Source organism: Elephantulus edwardii, unplaced genomic scaffold, assembly GCF_000299155.1.
Source record: "Elephantulus edwardii isolate Elephantulus edwardi_28Jun2011 unplaced genomic scaffold, EleEdw1.0 scaffold00095, whole genome shotgun sequence".
NCBI lineage: Eukaryota > Metazoa > Chordata > Mammalia > Macroscelidea > Macroscelididae > Elephantulus > Elephantulus edwardii.
The window spans coordinates 8962334-8979907 of NW_006399845.1; the positions used below are offsets into that span (position 1 = coordinate 8962334).

Below are 17574 nucleotides of genomic sequence, written 5' to 3' on the forward strand. Positions count from 1 at the left end.
GTTGCCAGGGCCTTTGGGACTGGGACAGAAATAGGCCTTGGGAATCCACAGGAGCTGGAGCCGGTATGCAAAAGCAGCTGTAATAGTCTGAGCATTGGATTTATTGACAGTGAATAAAGGGCAGGAAGCCCAAGCCAAGGCCTGGGCCTTTTTTGCCAAGAAGGCAGGTGGCCTAAGGTTCTATTGCTTCAGGGGTCCACCAAAGGCAGGAGCCTGCTCCCAGCTGCCACGCTGTAGCCTGTGGAGCAAGGTGCTGGAGGAGGGTTAGGCGGCCTATTGGCCAGCAAAGGAAGGGGAAAAGATTGAGGGATCTGTGGGAGGATACTTCTCCTGAGGCTCCCAGCTTGAGACCATGCAACTCCAGGTAGAAGTAAGGCTGATCCCTCATCTGGGGGCAGCGCTGTCCAGTGAAGGGGAGGAGCATCAAGCCCACCCAACCCTGACTGCCAGCTGGTAGTCCATTTAGCAGCAGTGAAGGATAAAGCTTAGAAGAGAGGGAGGGTAAAAATGTTGTCTCCTGTTCCAATTTCAACTCTGTCCCACCTTTTTTCCTGGTGGCACAGGACCCCTTCACTTCCAGGTCACAGCATCTATTCCCTGGACCACCTGCCCACTCCCATCACCAAGCCAAGGGATTTTTTGCAAAGGCTAAAAGCCTGCACCTTGGGGGTTCAGGGAGTTAATGAGCTTGATGGGAGTGAGAGGACAAGATTCCCTACCTTGGGGCCCATGCAGACTCACCTCATACACCCCCTGCTCCCTGTGGTGGGGATACCTGAGAGAAAGGAAGAGGAGGGGTCGACAATGGGAAGACAAAGAGTTTCGAGAGTAGAGAACAGTACAAGTTCAGCTCATCACATCCCACTGCAGCCCTGGCTGTGTCTTCATACCTGGTGATCTGAGGTGTCCTGTTTGCTTGGCTGTCCATTTGCTTCTTGACTGGGCACCCCTGGGCTTGGACCTCTGCTTCTGGCCCCCAGGGCCTGCTCTGCAGAGGCTCCAGGATTCCCCTCAAGTACACAAGGAACTATGCTGCTGTCCCTGAGTCCTCCATTCTGTACTGGGGGGCTGGCTGTGGCCTGGGCTTGTGGCCTCTCAGGGGGCAGCCTCTCCATGGCAGCCATCCCTGTTCTGGATTGCCCTCCTGCAGACCCCTGACTGCCTGCTGGGTCCTGCCCCCCACCAGAGCCCCAGCTCCTGTCTGTTGGAGAGCCATCATGATGCTCATGTAGCCCATGACGTTTCTCAATATGTGTCACCCGAAACCTGAGAGAAGAGGGAATATTGGGGCTTAGGACCACAACTCAGAGGCTTCTTGCCCTCCCTTCTAATCAGGGACATCCTAGATGTGATGGCCACTTCCCCCTCAAACTGCATGGTATCTCATACAGCCTGACTCCGGCTGCAGCCCCAAATCTAGAAGAGCCAGGATTCCTCAGGGGTCCTGCATGGAGTCCCACCAGGCCCAGCTCTGGAGTTTGATGTCTGATCACTGGGGCCCCAACCTCTACCTCCCTTTCCCTGGAGCACTCCAACCCCACCTGCCTACAGAGAACACAGTGGTCTCCCCAGGCCGAGGGCGGCTCTTTCCTTCTTTGGAGCGGCCCTGACGGACAAGTGGGGGCCTTTTGTTGCGGCTGCAATGGATGCAAGGAGCTGCAGAACCTAGGTGCACTGTGTGATGGTGGGAGGGGGCTCCGTCCTGCAGGCTGGAGGTGGCATCGACACTGGACAGTAGGGAAGAGAGCAGGGGTGACATTTCCATCTGTTTTCCTATTCTGCTTCCTCCTGTTCTTTCAGTATGCTCCTTAAACCTCCAGATAACCCATTTTCCCCAAGACCCCAACATTTTGTCTTTGTCTAATAAACTTGGTATTAAGATGTCAGTGACCAGTGTTTTCCTTTCAGGACTGCTTGCTAAAAAGAATGATGTTTAACCCAAGGGAGTGGCACAAGGGGTTAATGCTAAGCTTTGACGATGTTTAGGTGGTAGGCATGGACTTAAGGTCTCAGGATTTTTACAGAACTTCTTTCTATGGGAAAGCCAGCTTTCCAATTCATTCCACTTCCCCTCCCCCAAACATGCAAGGGGACTGGGTGGGTTATGCTGGAGGAGAGGCTCCTCTCTAAGGCAGAAGCCTTTTATCACCTCACCTGGACAGCTGCACTGTCCCTTCTCCTTCACTGTCCCCCAGCATCTCCTTCAAGGCCTCGGCATTGGCTTAGAGGAAAGGAAAAAGATAGTGGAGGTCAAAGTAAAAGAAAAAGGGTGTGTGTGAGAGAGAGAGAGAGAGTGAGTGAGTGAGAGAGAGAGAGAGAGACATACAGAGAGAAGCCAGCCTACACCCACCTTCATTTTGGATAATACATCGAACAATCCTTTCTACCGTGTCCTCATTCATGTCATCCTCCTCAGCTGGAAGAGGAAAGAGGTTGGCGAGGAAGAGGGAAATAAATCAGCTTTGAAAGGGATGTTACTGGTGGTTCCTAGTGCTTACTGCTCAAGACCTAACTAACCCTTTATCTATTTACTATTATGCTGGACTTCAGGATTTCAAAGGCTGGGAGGGGAGGATGAGGAAGTCAATGGGAGCCTAAGTCCTCCCTGCCCATGTAGCCCTCCTCTAATCTTGCCTTCAGGGTGATGTCACCCCACTTGATGACTCAAGGAAGCATCACTAGACCTCCTGCAGGCTTGACTTAGATCCAACCTAGTTGTGTTGGTCAGGGAAAGCAGAAAAGGATGTGGGGATAGGGGTGCGAAGTGACTGAGCCAGAGTTCTAGGCTCCTGACTCACGGGGCTGGAGCTGGGCGTCGTCAGGTTCTGAGCCCCTGGACGTGCGGCATCTGTAGCCCTTCTTCTTGAGCACGTGGCAGATCATGAAGCCAACTAGGCCCATGAGGAAGAAGACCAGCACAAGTAGGAAGAGCATGTACAGCCCATGCTGGGGCGGCTCCAGGTCAGGCTGTGGTTCCGACATGAGGCCCTGGGGGGCGAGCACGGCCCAGGGCGCCTCCTGGAGGGAGGGGGCTGCAGCTGGGAATGGTGGGGAGGGGCAGGAATGCGGTCCTCAGGATCCCAAACCGGCAAGCCTCGGAGGTCCGGCCCCACCCACTACCCAGGGAGCTGTCCGGGCCAGGGGTGCTGGTCCGCCAAAGCGGCCGGCGCGCGGGGCCAGATGGTGGTTGCGCAAGTCTTCTTCCACGACCCCGGTCCCTCTTTCCCGACGCCCGGAGCTTTCCCCTCTCCAGCTCGTCCCCGAGCTTCTGTCCCTCCCAAGGACACTGCAGCGCAAGGTGGGACGGAATTCTCAAGCGGCGGGCTCCCGGAGTCCCGCCTGAGTCAGCGTCCGCGCCGGCCTGGGCCAGGCCTCCGCAGCCCCCTCCCCTGCCTTCCATCCCCGCACCCTCCCGTATCCGGCTCCTTCCACCCTGACCACCTGGCCCACCCTGTACCAGTCGTTGGGTTCAGGCTCCGGCTCGGGTTTCGGCTCCAGGGGCGTCCTAGTCTGGCTCAGGGCCCCCGACGCCCTCCCGGTGCTCATCCCTTGCTTCCTCCCCCTCCCCCCTTCGCCGCCTCAGCGGGTCGGGGCTGCAGCTGCGGCTACCGGAGCCGCGGCAGGCGGGGGGAGGGAAGGATGGAGAAGGATGCGGGTTAGTTGGGAGCAGCAAGCAGGCTCCGGACAACTCCGGCCTCAGGAAGGATAGGGGGTGGGAAGGACCGCCGCAGGTTTCTCTCTAGGTTCCCAAATGCCTTCGTCTGCCGCCGGCCCGGGACCAAGGGGCGGAGCGCAGGTGTGCGGGGCGGAGAGCGTGAGCTGTGCGCGCGTGTGAGCGCTAGTGTGGTGCGCGCGTGACTGCGCCGAGCCCCCTCCGGAGGACAGTGCGGCTACGTCTGTGTCCGGGGGAGGACAGGCGGTCCGGCCCGGCAGGAGAGCTCCTGTCTGGCCTGTCCCCCCCGCTGGAGAGGCTCCTGCCCACTGATGCCCCTAGCCGGGACGATGGTCAGAGATTTCCCCGGTGGGGAGGTAGAAGCAGGTTTTCTGCAGAGCCTGGTGGCGTGGCCGGCTCTCCGGAGCCTTCTAGTGAAGTGGGCGCGGAGAACACAGTTTGCACACCTTTTGAAACAAACAGCTCGGTTTCCCGAGGATTTGGCCCTCGCTGGGAAGAAAAGAGCCCTCCCACGCTAGAACTGAAAACACTCCTTCAGCTGTAGCCGGCAAGCTATCACCCCACAACCCAGAAAGTGCTTGCCCAGAAGTGGGGGGGGCGGGGCCCCCGCAGGGGGCGTGGCTCCGCAGAGGCCCGGCTTGAGCTTCCTGGTTCCGCAGAGGCGGGCTGCGCGCTTACGCAACACGCACGGCCGGGGGTGGGGCTGGCGGCCAGGCAGGCGGCGGAGGCGCGGGGCCTGGTCCCGCGGTCACCATGGCCAAGACCGTGGCCTATTTCTACGACCCGGACGTGGGCAACTTCCACTATGGTGAGAAATCAGGGTTGTGTACGAGGGATTTCGGGACGCAGAGGTTTCGAGGGAAAGCCTGCATCTCTGGGGGTGGAAACTGACGAAATCTCTTCTCCCCACCCCCAGGGGCTGGACATCCTATGAAGCCTCATCGCCTGGCATTGACCCATAGCCTGGTTCTGCACTACGGTCTCTATAAGAAAATGATCGTGAGTTCCGCAGCCTCTGCCATGAGTTGTGGGTGGGGCGAGCTGTGCCCTTAAGACTGAGCGGGCTGGTCTGAACACATCTAGTCCTATCTGCATAAGGAAAAGTGGTGTGATGGTGGCTGGATAGAAGGCGCTGGGAGGTACTCAGTTTCTCTAGAGTGTGGAGGATGGCCTTGGCAGACTTAATGCAGGCTACTTTTCCCCTTCAAGTCAGGTACCCATTGACCTCAAGTGGTGGCCCGTGACCTAGGTGTACAGTGGAGTGGAGTGATGTCTCCTCCAGCATCTTAGTGTGTGAGGAGTGCCAAAGCTTTGTTAGAGATGAGACAGCGGCTGGACCATTGTTCCTGTGTGAGGTTTATCCTCAGTTCCCACCCCTTCTTTTCATCTTCTCTTTCCTTTTGGATGATGTTAGAGCTTTAGAGGGAGGACTCAGTATTTCTAGGGTGGGTGTGTGTGTTTTGGAGTTGAAGGGTGAGAGGAAATACCCTGAGTATCCCCTTTCCAACTAAAACACCCATATCTGGTTCATTCTTCATCTCCTAGACATAACATATGCTGTCCCCAGCTTAGAATTATGACTGTGATTTAAAATAATAGGCTTATGCTTTGTGAAGAGAATTGGTCAAAAATCTGAATGAATGTTCACTGCTTGTGCATAGGCACAAATAAATGAACTGATCATAGCAAAAACTGAAGTGATGTTAACGCAGAAATCAATTAATTACTTGAGCTCATTTGCATATCTATCTATGTATATATCTGACAAAGTTCAGTTGTTCATAGGGTCAGTGTGTGTTGTATACTTAATGGCACCTATCAACAACATATATCTTTGTACCTCTTCTAGGGAGGGGAAAAACTATTTTGCTTGCCTCATTCTCAAAGGGTAGATGAATTCCTCAAAAGATGTTTTAAGCCTCTGGGTTAGCCTCTTGGGTTTTAATTAGGTTTCCATATACCCCATATTATTAGACTATATAAGATGGAAAAGAAAGAAGGGAGGAAGGAATGTGAAGAAAACTAGAAACAGGAGACTCAAAAGTGAGCAGGTTGATCTGGGCTCAAGGTTAAGAAAGCAGAAGGGACTGGGCTAGAGATGGGAACAAGGAAGCAAGCCCAGTGATCAATAGGGGGCTTGATTTTAGTAATCCACTTGGCTAAGCAGAGCCTCTTTCTGTAGGCTCAGAGTAAGGATTGGCATGATGCAGGGACAGCTTGGATAATCATCAGGGTTGGGGGCTATGTAAGCTGTCTCAGCCCCATGGGTTCATCTTGTGTCTCCATCTCAAGGTCTTCAAGCCATACCAGGCCTCCCAGCATGACATGTGCCGCTTCCACTCTGAGGACTACATCGACTTCCTTCAGAGAGTCAGCCCCACCAATATGCAAGGCTTCACCAAAAGCCTTAATGCCTTCAACGTGGGTGATGACTGGTGAGGAAAGGACTGGGTCTCTCATCACTAGACACTTTGAAGGAGGGAAATGCTTGAGTGAGATCTTGTGGTCACAGCATTGGGAAGCTAAGGAAGTGCTTGCTTACCAGTGAATCATCATCTTCCTATTTGCTAATTCGGCACATATTTATTGATCATTTGCTGCAGTCCAGATCTGGGGCTAAGTGCTGGGAATACATACAGAGACAAAAAAGATAGAGGGTGGGGATGGTCAATTGTGGAGTTTATAGTCTAATGCGGAGGGCAGTATAATCTACAAATTTAATATTGTGGTTGTTCCAGATCCATTAAGGAGAGGTTTATAACTAGAGAGTGTGTAATTGAGAGCATAATTTAGTTTGGGAGCAAGCTGGTCAGGGAAGGCTTCCTAGAAGAAGTGACAAAAGATTGAGCTAAAATCTGAGGGTAAGAGGTAATTAGGTGAAACTTTTTGGGTAGGTGGAGGGAGAGAGGAATGTAGAGCGGGCAGTGAGGACTGTATATGATGAAAAGCTATATGGTAAGATAGAGAATGACTCGTTTGAGGAACAGAAAAGAGGCTGAATGCTTGGCCATAGATAGGAGAGCATCTGAATTGAGGTTAAAGAGATAGGTGTGGCTTGACCTTTTAAGCAATATGAGTGCTTAAACTGCTTTTAAGTGGTTTCCAATTTCATGGCAGTAAGTTTTTTTTAGAAATCTCTACACAGCACAAACTCAACTCATTCTCGAGTCAGAACCCTCCACTGGGTTTCTGGCGCTATAAATCACACAAGAATAGCTGTTGCTGGAGCTGGTTGATTTGAACCATGGCCTTTGGGTTAACATTGCAACTCCCACTAGAGCTCCCTATGTGGAGATTTACAGCCTTGGAAACCTATAGGAGGGTCAGTATGATGGAAGGTCACTATGAGTCGGAATAGTGCGTTTTTAGTTTATTATGTTGAGAGGGGCCCTAGAGAGAAAATGATTAAGTATTTTGCCTGTAATTCATTGGTCTGCTAACCAGAAGGTTGGTGATTCAAACCCACCAGCTGCTCTAAGGGAAGGAGAGGTAGCATGCTGTCTGCTTTTGGGAAGATTATAGACTTGGAAAACCTGTGGTGCAGTTCTTTTTACTTTTTCGCATAGGGTTGCTTTAAATTGGAATTAATTCTGTGGCAACAGAATTCTTGGGGTTTTATTATATATAAAGAAGCAGCCAACGTGATTTTAATAGTAAAGATGGTGATTTGACATGATTTGGTTCTTAGCGAACTTATTAATATGTAGAAGACTTGATCAGTGTTATGTAATTGGGAAATAATAGTACAGGTACAACATTGCTTACAGTCCAGTACACATGCGTGAAAAAGCAATGACTCTAACAACTATCATCTACTCACTTTTACTTTTTAAAATATTTTTTCAATTTATGAAAATACCAGACTTTTCTAAAAGAACAAAGTCATCAGCTGCCTGTATCCATAATTTATCTTGAAAAATTATGAACACATGGGCTCTGTATTTTATGTACATCACCTAAGGTTAGATTATTTTTAAACAAATTTCAGATGTCACATTGTTTCATTTGTAAATGTTTCATTGTGTGCCTTGAAATACTATTCAATTATTTTAAAGTTATAACTACAAAATTTTCATCACACCTGAAAAACCAATAGTAATTCCTTAACATCAGACATGTAGTTAGTACTGTAATTTCTCTATTTGTCTCCTCATAACTTCTACCCCTAAAAATTTTGTTTAAATCAGTATCTAAATCTTCCCCTCATATTTAGTTAATGTATCTGTTAAAACATTTCATCTGTAGCTTTTCCTTTTCCTCTTGATTTTTACTTAAAGAATTCTGGTTGTTTGTCTGTAGTTTCCTCCAACAACTGCCATTTATTGGGTACTTATTCCACTAGGTACTATGGTGAGGGGTGCTGATGCAGCCACTTCATTGTCACACCAGCCTTGAAATTGTAATAATCATTTTCTATTCTGTATGAATAAAATGAGATTTGGGGAGACTTAGTTAAATTAACCCTGAGGCCCATCGCTGATCAGTGGAGCTGGCAGTATTCACACTGCTGTACTTGTCCTTTCCCTTGAGAGATAATAATCATTAGAAATAACTAGGCTAGAGGATAGGAGCTGATTAGGCTGGCCTTGAGTACCTTAATACTTTCCCAACATTAGTCTTCTTGCTGCCCAGGGTGCCTTCTTGGAATACCCATTCTCCATTCAGCCTCATCAGGGCCTTCCCAGGCTTCGGACCACCTCCTGAAGCCTTATTCCTAACTGTACTAGCCCACGGATCACATACTGCGCTGCTAATTTGATGTAACATGCTGTCTTGGGAGGTTTCTTGGGGGTTTTTGGTTGCTGTTGCTGTTTCCCAGTTCACATTGTAAGTCTCAGAATGCCTGGTCAGCACTTGGGCTGCAGCTGGTGCCCTATACGAGCTCTCTGTGCAGTTAGGGAGTGCCACCACTTAGTGGTTTGTGCTACATGTTGTGAACTCACATTTTTCAGCTACTCGCTTTATCTGATTTTCAGATGAGAATCTGGTGTTTTCTTCCTTTTATTTGTTTTTGCGTGTTTTCAAAGTATCTAATATAAAAAAGCCAGATTGTTAAAAACTTTTAATAGGGAGAAGGGAAAGGAGCAATCTCAGATCTGTCCCTTCTGTACATAAGTCTTTCTTTTCAGTGGCAGCTACATTAAATTCTGTTGGCTGTTTCTTCTGGTATTTATCAAAGTAAGAATACTCACCTACTATTGGAGCTCCCTGGGTGGCACAGCGGTTAAGCACTTGGCTGCTAACATTAAGGTCAGTGGTTCAAACTTACCAGCCACTCCACAGGATATGTGCTGCTCTGCTTCTGTAAGGATGTATAGCTTTGGGAATCCGATGTGGGAGCTCTTCTCTGTCTTACATAGTCATAGTCTACAGCAGTGGGAGTGGGTAGCCTGCCATACTCCTAATCTCTAACACCTCATTAATGCCTACTGTGTGCCAGGTACTGTTCTAAATAAGCGCTTTATACTTCTTGTTGTCAGGTGCTATTTACTCTATCCCAACTTACAGACCGGGTTAAACTGCCCCAGAGGATCTCCAAGGCTGTAATCTTTAAAAGAGAAGATTTTTCAGTTCTTTTTCTCTTAGAATTGTTGAAGAATTTCAATTGGCCAGCCTTTTGGTTAGCAGCAACTGCTTCCCCATGGTACCAGCAGGATGCTTTGTACATTATATGGCTTCTTATTCTTTAAGTGTGTACTTGGTAACAGTTGAATATGTATTACAGCACAGGGCTTGGTACATGCTTTGGTCTGAATTTTTATGTAAATTTACAAATAATTAAGAGTGTAGGAAGGGAAAGAGGGAGTTATTCAAGAGTGGAGATTGGCGGGGTCTGAGGTAAGGAGAGAGGTGTAGGAGAGGGCCAGACCAAGGCAGCTGGATTCTAACTGGCTCCTCTCCTCTGCAGCCCTGTGTTTCCCGGGCTCTTTGAGTTCTGCTCCCGTTACACAGGTGCATCTCTGCAAGGAGCAACCCAGCTGAACAACAAGGTGACCATAACCCTGTCTTTTTCCCTCGTCCCCCTGGGCTACTTGACTCAGGGCCTTAGCCCTGACCCTGGCTTGTCGGCTTGAGAGGTGGGCTGAGGCAGACTGTAAGTTGGATATTTGCCTTTCAGATCTGTGATATTGCCATTAACTGGGCTGGTGGTCTGCACCATGCCAAGAAGTTTGAGGTGAGTGAGGTTATGGGAGAGACATTGGTCAATGAGGTTGATAAAGGAAGATACCTGGGTGGAGGAATTGTATCTATAAGACCATCATCTCACTCTAGGCTTCTGGCTTCTGCTATGTCAATGACATTGTCATTGGGATCCTGGAACTGCTCAAGTAAGTAACCAGGGAAGAGATGCGTCTCTTAAGAAACCCTAGTCTAAGCGGTCCCTCAGGCCTACCTCTGACCTCCCCTGCACTGGCGTCTTCCATGTTCTTGGTGCATTTCTTGGCTGTTTCCTTAGCTTTGCTGCAGATTCTCAGTTGCTTTCTCTAATTTTATCCTTCTCTGCACATCTTTATCCTGTCCCTGCTTCCTAGAGCGAGCCTCACATTTGCATTTTAAGAACTGATGGGTAGAGTTTTAGGTGACTTGGGTAGAAACACTTAATAATTTTATGTTGCATGTTTTAGAGGAATATATTGCTTTCCTTGGTGTTCACCTCTGCCTCAGACTCTGGCTTTACCCTCACCCCAGGTACCACCCTCGGGTGCTCTACATCGATATTGACATCCACCATGGTGATGGGGTTCAGGAAGCCTTCTACCTCACTGATCGGGTCATGACAGTGTCCTTCCACAAATATGGAAATTACTTTTTCCCTGGTACAGGTAGGGAATCGAGATTACTCTCCTCTGCATAGCCTTCACCTTTCTACCAGAATTGCCTCCTTGACAGCCTTCAGGTCTAAGCCTAATGTCATCTCCTCAAAGATCTCCTTGACCGACCTTTAGAGAAATCACCTTCATCTCCATTACTGTCACATCACCCAGTTTGTGTCTCTGAGAGCACTCACTGCTATCTATTTGTATTTATTATGGTGGTGTTTTGTTTGCAGTCTCCCTCCTCTTCATCCCCATCTCTGAGAATATAAGCATGGTAATTCATTGTCTTTATCAGCATCATAGTAAGCCCTCAAAAGAAGTATTTGTGGAATGCATATAAGCTGCAAGAGACTTGGAGACTCTTGAAGTCTGTTGAAATAGGTAGACTTAGTGAGCAGCTTTAAGCACGGGTTACTTTTGAAGCATTTACATTGTGGGTGCCTCCTATGCATGACTCCAAGCTCGTTTCTCCCCATTTCTTATAGGTGACATGTATGAAGTTGGGGCTGAGAGTGGTCGTTACTACTGTCTCAATGTGCCCCTGAGGGATGGCATTGATGACCAGAGTAAGTGCTACAGACTTCCCTGCTCACTGCTTTTTCTTTCTTTAAATTACCTTCTGCCTAGTAGTGTCTCTTGATGGGTCATCAAGGGATCACTAACTGCTCCCTGGAAACTGCAACACATTGTATAGTTGTACATTTTTCTGGGATAAAGATCACTAGCTTTCATCTGGCATTTAAAGGGTTTAACAACAGCAACATCTAGACGTTTATAACCATTAATCATATAATGATTTGCTTCTTTGGGTTGCCTCTTTCCATAGCTACATACTCTCTCAACCCCCTTTTTCCTTTTGTTCCCTGTCTCCCCATCCCCTTGGGGTGCCAGGTACCCATCTTTGGCCCTCTCCCAGGTTATAAGCATCTCTTCCAGCCGGTTATCAACCAAGTCGTGGATTTCTACCAACCCACATGCATTGTGCTTCAGGTAGTGCTGTCATTTCCCCTTCAAGAGTGCTCAGCCTGGGCTCGGGGCAGAGAGTGGGAGGAGAGGGTCTTTGGATTCCTGGGGAAGGGAAAGAAAGCACCTCAGTGGTGCTTTGGTCAGTTATGTCACTGCAGCTGTGTGTGGTTTTGCCATTTGCAGTGTGGAGCTGACTCTCTGGGCTGTGATCGATTGGGCTGCTTCAACCTTAGCATCCGAGGACATGGGTGAGACTTATCTTCCTTCCAGTCCCTCAGATTTTCAAGTGGCCTGGGGTCGGCCCCACTACATAAAGTACATAAAGAAAAGGCTTTACCTTTTCTTGGGAATGAAAATTACAAGTTGTTCTTGAACCAGAGATAGCATCTTGACCAGACTTTTGCAGCTGATAATTAACTCATAAGAGAACTTTTTTTTTTCCCTGTAGTAGGATTTTGCAAAGAGCTTATATATCAAAGCTGGAGAGGCAATGGAGAATTCAAGCAGGCACGGTCTCTCCTTCCATGGAATTTATAGTCAAGTGTAGGAATCAGACTTAAAAATAAGTAAACAACAAAAAAAATTAAGTAAACAAACAAAACAATGAGATTGCTGTTAAATCCTATAAAGGAAAAAAATGGAAAGCTAAGACACAAGATAACAGTACGAGATGGACTTGTGCTAAGATGAGATTGTAGGGAAGGAGAGAAGGAGAAGGTTTGAGCTATACTTTGGAGTCTGTAATTGACAGGATTTAGTGGTTGGTTAATGACAATAGTTGATTAACAGGTGAGGTGCTACAGAGAGTGTTGAGCAAGACACAACTATAGTTATAAAAAATCAAGACGTAATAATATATACAGTGCAGTAGTGTTGGGTGGGTTTTTTTTGTACACTTGTGATTTGAAGTAAAGCTTACAAAGCATATTGATTTTTCATTCATTTGTATACATCTTATTTGATAACATTAATTACGATACCCACAGTCTGATTATTACCTTCTTGTATGTTGCCTTTTCTTTTGCCCATATCAATAAGTGTCTGCTACCTATTTATTAATCTTTATTTTTCTCTCCCTCCCCTAGCATCCCTAATTATTCTGTGTGTTAATTGTTCTTTAGCTTCTTGTAAGTCTTACACAATATTTGCTTTTTTGTAAGTGACTCATCAGCAGAACATCCTCTAGATTATCTATGCTATGCAGCATTTTATGAATTCTTTATTGTGCTTTAGTGTTGCATAGCATTCCATTGTGAAGTACACAGATATTAAGGGTATAATGCATTGAATTTAAACACCTGGATATAGAACATTTCTCATTCCCAACACTCTCTTGTGCCCCTTTCCAGGCAGGAGCTAGAGCTGTATACTTTGGCTTTTGATAACTCTCTACATACTGCTTTGTTTCCTTTTAATAGGGAGTGTGTCGAATATGTCAAGAGCTTCAATATCCCTCTACTGGTGCTAGGTGGTGGTGGCTATACTGTCCGAAATGTTGCACGCTGCTGGTGAGCACCCTTACTGAGTTTTCTCCTTCCCCCTCATCCAGTATGAGCAAGGGGCTTCCTGAGGCTGGTGGGTGGCGCCTTTAGACCGCCTGTTCAGGCTGCAAAGCCTGTCTTCACTGATTGCTTTCAGGACTTACGAGACATCGCTGCTAGTAGAAGAAGCCATTAGTGAGGAGCTTCCCTATAGTGGTAAGAACCACCCCAGCATATCCCCACCATACAGTAAGCTCATTTTCACAAGATCCCAGAATGTCCTGGTTTAAAGGCAGATAAGAACTTGGACCCTCACAGAGCTAAGCAGACTAAACTCTTGGGCTTGGAGTAGGGAACAGATGAAGTGGGGGTTGGGGAAATTCTTGGGCCCTGTCTGGACCTTATTTGCTCATTCTGAGCCATCCTCTCTCTTCCTACTGTCTTACCCCAAGAATACTTTGAGTATTTTGCCCCGGACTTCACGCTCCATCCAGACGTCAGCACCCGCATCGAGAATCAGAACTCTCGCCAGGTCAGCAGCTTAGAGAAGCTAAACACAGGGGTGGGGTTCAGGATGTGGATGTAGGAGGAAGCAGAGAAGAAATGGAAGTTTTTAGCCACTGCTATCACTGTTAGCAACCAGGTGGTAGCTGAGGTTAAAGTTGAGGCAGTCAGTCATGGGTGGGAAGAGGGTCACTTGTCAGCTGGGGGAGGACCTGAAATGACCTTAACCACTGGAATTAAAACTAGGACAGTACTGATGACAGATGACTAAGAGGGTGGGTGCCCTGGGGTCAGTGGGAACCGTTCACACTCCATTTCTAACCTCCCACCCCAAACAGTATCTGGACCAGATCCGCCAGACAATCTTTGAAAACCTGAAGATGCTGAACCATGCACCCAGTGTCCAGATCCACGATGTACCCTCAGATCTCCTGACCTACGACAGGACTGACGAGGCCGATGCAGAGGAAAGGGGTCCTGAGGAGAACTACAGCAGGTCTATAGACAGAACCTTAGAGCAGGAGCTTTCAGCAGGCTTGTTGGGGAGGGTAGAGGAAAATGTGAATCACATTAATATAGTTGTTTCTGGCTCACCTATCTTTGGTTTGCTATAACTTCTCCACCTCTTTTTCTTTTCCTGTTTTTAATTATTACAAAAGTAATGTGCCCTTTCCCCACCTCTGCTTCTGGGAGAGGTCTATCTCACTCTTCAAGATGTAAATTTCATAATAACCTTTTCTTTCTCCCTCTGAAAAAAAGAGTATGCATATTCATTTGAAAAATCTCAAAGAGCACCATAGCATGTTAAATTTGCTTTCACACAATTCCACAGAAATAGCCACTGTTAATATTTGATTTAAAATTTTTCACACAGCCCTTTTTATATAGTTTACAAGTACACTATTTTAACTGCACACATATACAACTCGCTCTTGAAATAGGTTGTGTATCTTTGTTTTAAATAAAAGTAGCATGGTACTGTGCATGTTGCACTATAACCTAAAATTGGCTTCCCCTCAATAAAACAAAACAATGTATCTTTCCATGTCAATATGTCTAGATCAGTTGTCCTGTTTCTTCAGCTGTAGAATAATCTATGGTGTGTACATAACGTAAACTAACCAGTTACCTTTGATGACTGGTAAAAAAAAGTAATAAAAAGTTTGTATTTTTAATGTTAAGTATTAAAAACTTTTATTGTTGTTGTGTACCCTTGTGTCAGAATCACCCATAGCTGACCCTCCAGTGGGTTTTCAGAGGCAGTTAATCACACTGGAGATTGCCCAGCCTTCTCCCACAGAGCAGCCAGTGGATTCCAACTGTGGCTTCTGAATTGTAGCGCAGCCTCTTGCCACTAAGCCACCGGAGCTCCCTAAAAGTTTATATTTCTTTTCATTTTTTCCACTATTAGAAAGAATGTGGCAGTGAACTGCTTTATACATACATATCCTTGCCTGTTAGTTTATTTCAGTAAGTTAGAATTCATAACCTACTGATTCAAATTAGTAGCAACTAAAATTGTTGTTGCTACAGTGGACAAAGGCTGTGTTCATTTAATTTTTATTTGTTGCCAAATTACCTTCCAAAGCCTATAGCATTCTACTTACATGGTGGTGGTGGTGGTGGTGGTTATAGCAAATATGCTTTATTTAAAATGCATGCTTTGGTGAAAGCAAGTTGAGGCTCAACTGGTGCCAGCGCCAGACAAAGAGAAGAGTAGGGGATTTCTTTGTGTGTGTGTGTGTGTGTGTGTGTGTACGTACCATCAAATCAGATTTGACTGGTACAGGAGGAGATTGTTCCTCCTTCTCCAGCAAAGCATCTGATGGATTTGAACCGCTAACCTCTCAGATTACAGTGCAGCTTCTTGCCACTAGCCCGCCCCCAGAGCTCGCTGGGATTTCTCTTACTCTTTTTAGGTCACTTACTGCTTCCTGAAGTCCTGACTTCAAGTCCTAGCTTCTTGGAAAAGCCTTCTTATTTAGCTTGCTTGAAATGTCATCTTTTTCTTCCCATCACTCACAGACATGTTACTTTATTTCATTTTATTCATATAATATTTTTTTATATTCTGGTTTACATACAAAGTTCATATACATTTTTTTTCACTTTTAAAAAAATTTATATTGGTTTACATAAAATATTCACAGCATTTTTTGCCATCTGGAAGGATCATATTTACTTATTTTCTTTGTAAGTTTTTGTCGCTTTATTTATTAGGTGTTAGCTTTCTGAGGGTGGGCATAAACCTTGGTGGGCTTATTTTCAGTAGTATTGCTATGGCCAGTGTTAGTGACTAACACATGTGAATAGTTGAATGATTAGCGACATATGTCTACCAAGAGGAAGAGTAATTCTCTGATAAAAGGTGCCTGAGAAGTGGAGAGAGTTCTTCTGTAGGACAAGATGGGGACTTGGAGAGTGGGACATTGACCTCTCTTTACTTTGCAGGCCAGAAGCACCCAATGAGTTCTATGATGGAGACCATGACAATGACAAAGAGAGTGACGTGGAAATTTAAGAGCTGCTGGGAATGCTCTATCTCAAGGAATTCCTTTTCACCTCATCAGAGGGAGAAGGTGTAACTCTGCAGTCCTGGGCTGGTCACCCTCAGGACTTGTTACCAATTCTGGGGAAGGGTTTAGAGCCCACATCTGGTTTTAAAGCCCTCTCTCCCTATTCCTTTCCTTCCCAAGCCTGATGGTAGTACCAGTTTGGGAAGGGAAGGAGGCAAGGACAGTCGCCCTGGGTCATTTTGAACAGTGACTCCTAGAGGCCAGTCCTCAGGCCCTAGGCTGCCTCACTCCTTCCCTTCTTCCCTCCAACTAGACATTTTTTAGGATTGAAGTAGTTGGCAGGATTGAGGTTGCCTCTGATGTCTTCCTTTCTTGGGTTCTCCTGCTACAAATCTTGCTCTGGAGCAAGTGAAGAGAGAACTTTTCAAAGGACTCTGGGTCCCTAATACTAGAGGGAAGTGCGGTTTTGAGTGGGGAGGGGATGTGGAAATGTCATATTCTAATTTTTTTGGATTTACATCCATTTTACCACTGTTTTTATCCAATAAATCAAGTTGGTATTTTTTGTACCTTTGTGTTTCTGGGAATGGTCTTATTTCTTGCTAGCACTCCATGTGTAAAGGGAGAAGTGGGATAGGGGTGATGATATAGATATATATGAAAAATCATTAAATGTTCATTTAACACTATTAGTTGCTATGTACATATTCTGCATGTGTAAAATAGATCATCTTATGTAGGGAGTTAATAGAGCATTCCGATTAAGAGCTAGATAAAACTGTACAGGCTACTAGTTTAAGAGGAATAGAAGATGACTCGTTTTGAACTTGGTTGGAACAGCAATGCTATTTGGTGACAATATATTGAGTTGAAGTATGTCCAGTGCATAGCACAGTGTCTGGCAAATAATTCTTAATGTGAAGAATAGCGCTTGATGTTATAGTAGCCACAGACATAGATCCTTCCCTGGAGGCTATACACTGAAGGGAAGCTAGAAATTGATACGCAGTTGTTAAATATAAACAGTGGTGTAAGAAAGAATAATAGATACATCTTCCTTTGCTCCCATTTCATAACACTTTATGTTAGAAGTAAGTAGCTTTTTGGAGTTTGTTTTGTGCAAGTTGAGTTCAAATGTGGTTTGTACACGTCAATGCAGCTTTCCATCTTGAATTAGAAGGTCTCAAGATTTAGAAGCCAGCTATTCTGACAGAGTCCCTGCAGCACACGAGGCCCTGGACTAAGCATTGGGAACACCTTAGTAATTAAGAACGACTACCCTCCAGAAAAGTGCATGTGAGGGGCTGCTGGCTCTCAGGGTTTTTTCAGTGGGGCAAAAGTCTGAAATCGCTGAAAGAAGACCACATTTCTTCGAGAACATAAATCCTTTCACTCATGTTTGACTTATATCGGGGGAATCCTGGTTAAACATTTTGACAGACTAACCTGGATTTAAAGCTTTTTTCCTTAACAACAACAGTGTATCCTTAGGCAAGTTACTTCAGCTCTCAAAGCCTGAATTTCCCATAAACTAGAGTCTAATCGAATCTATCACATGATTTTGAAGACCTGATGAGAGAAAAATAATGTGTAAAACATTCAACCTTAGTATTTTG

The 17574-nt window shown here is 46.2% G+C and overlaps 2 protein-coding genes across 2 annotated transcripts; one reads left to right on the forward strand and one right to left on the reverse strand.

The window, feature by feature from the left end:
- Positions 1-742: 742 nt before the first annotated feature.
- RELL2 (RELT-like 2) lies at positions 743-2982 on the reverse strand. The gene is made up of 6 exons (XM_006891130.1): positions 2799-2982; positions 2351-2416; positions 2155-2221; positions 1542-1727; positions 891-1266; positions 743-775 (listed from the first exon to the last, which is right to left on the reverse strand). Exons 1-6 carry the CDS (start codon positions 2980-2982, stop codon positions 743-745), a joined length of 912 nt encoding a protein of 303 aa, XP_006891192.1.
- A 1392-nt stretch (positions 2983-4374) lies between these two features.
- On the forward strand, positions 4375-15963 carry HDAC3 (histone deacetylase 3). The gene is made up of 15 exons (XM_006891131.1): positions 4375-4481; positions 4590-4672; positions 5966-6108; positions 9582-9663; positions 9792-9848; positions 9947-10002; positions 10364-10497; positions 10977-11057; positions 11408-11481; positions 11641-11705; positions 12876-12965; positions 13096-13154; positions 13391-13470; positions 13781-13938; positions 15894-15963. Exons 1-15 carry the CDS (start codon positions 4427-4429, stop codon positions 15961-15963), a joined length of 1287 nt encoding a protein of 428 aa, XP_006891193.1. The 5' UTR covers positions 4375-4426.
- The last annotated feature ends 1611 nt before the right edge of the window (positions 15964-17574 follow it).

What these genes read in the sequence shown, in the direction of transcription:
- RELL2 (XM_006891130.1), bottom strand. Translation starts at nt 2,982, where the DNA reads ATGTCGGAACCACAGCCTGACCTGGAGCCGCCCCAGCATGGGCTGTAC. An exon ending in CGACGCCCAGCTCCAGCCCC is followed by an intron (nt 2,417 to 2,798) that starts GTGAGTCAGGAG and finishes TTCCTCTTCCAG; the next exon opens with CTGAGGAGGATGACATGAAT. An exon ending in ACTGTGTTCTCTGTAGGCAG is followed by an intron (nt 1,267 to 1,541) that starts GTGGGGTTGGAG and finishes CTCTTCTCTCAG; the next exon opens with GTTTCGGGTGACACATATTG.
- HDAC3 (XM_006891131.1), top strand. Translation starts at nt 4,427, where the DNA reads ATGGCCAAGACCGTGGCCTATTTCTACGACCCGGACGTGGGCAACTTC. An exon ending in GTCTCTATAAGAAAATGATC is followed by an intron (nt 4,673 to 5,965) that starts GTGAGTTCCGCA and finishes CTCCATCTCAAG; the next exon opens with GTCTTCAAGCCATACCAGGC. An exon ending in AGAATCAGAACTCTCGCCAG is followed by an intron (nt 13,471 to 13,780) that starts GTCAGCAGCTTA and finishes CACCCCAAACAG; the next exon opens with TATCTGGACCAGATCCGCCA.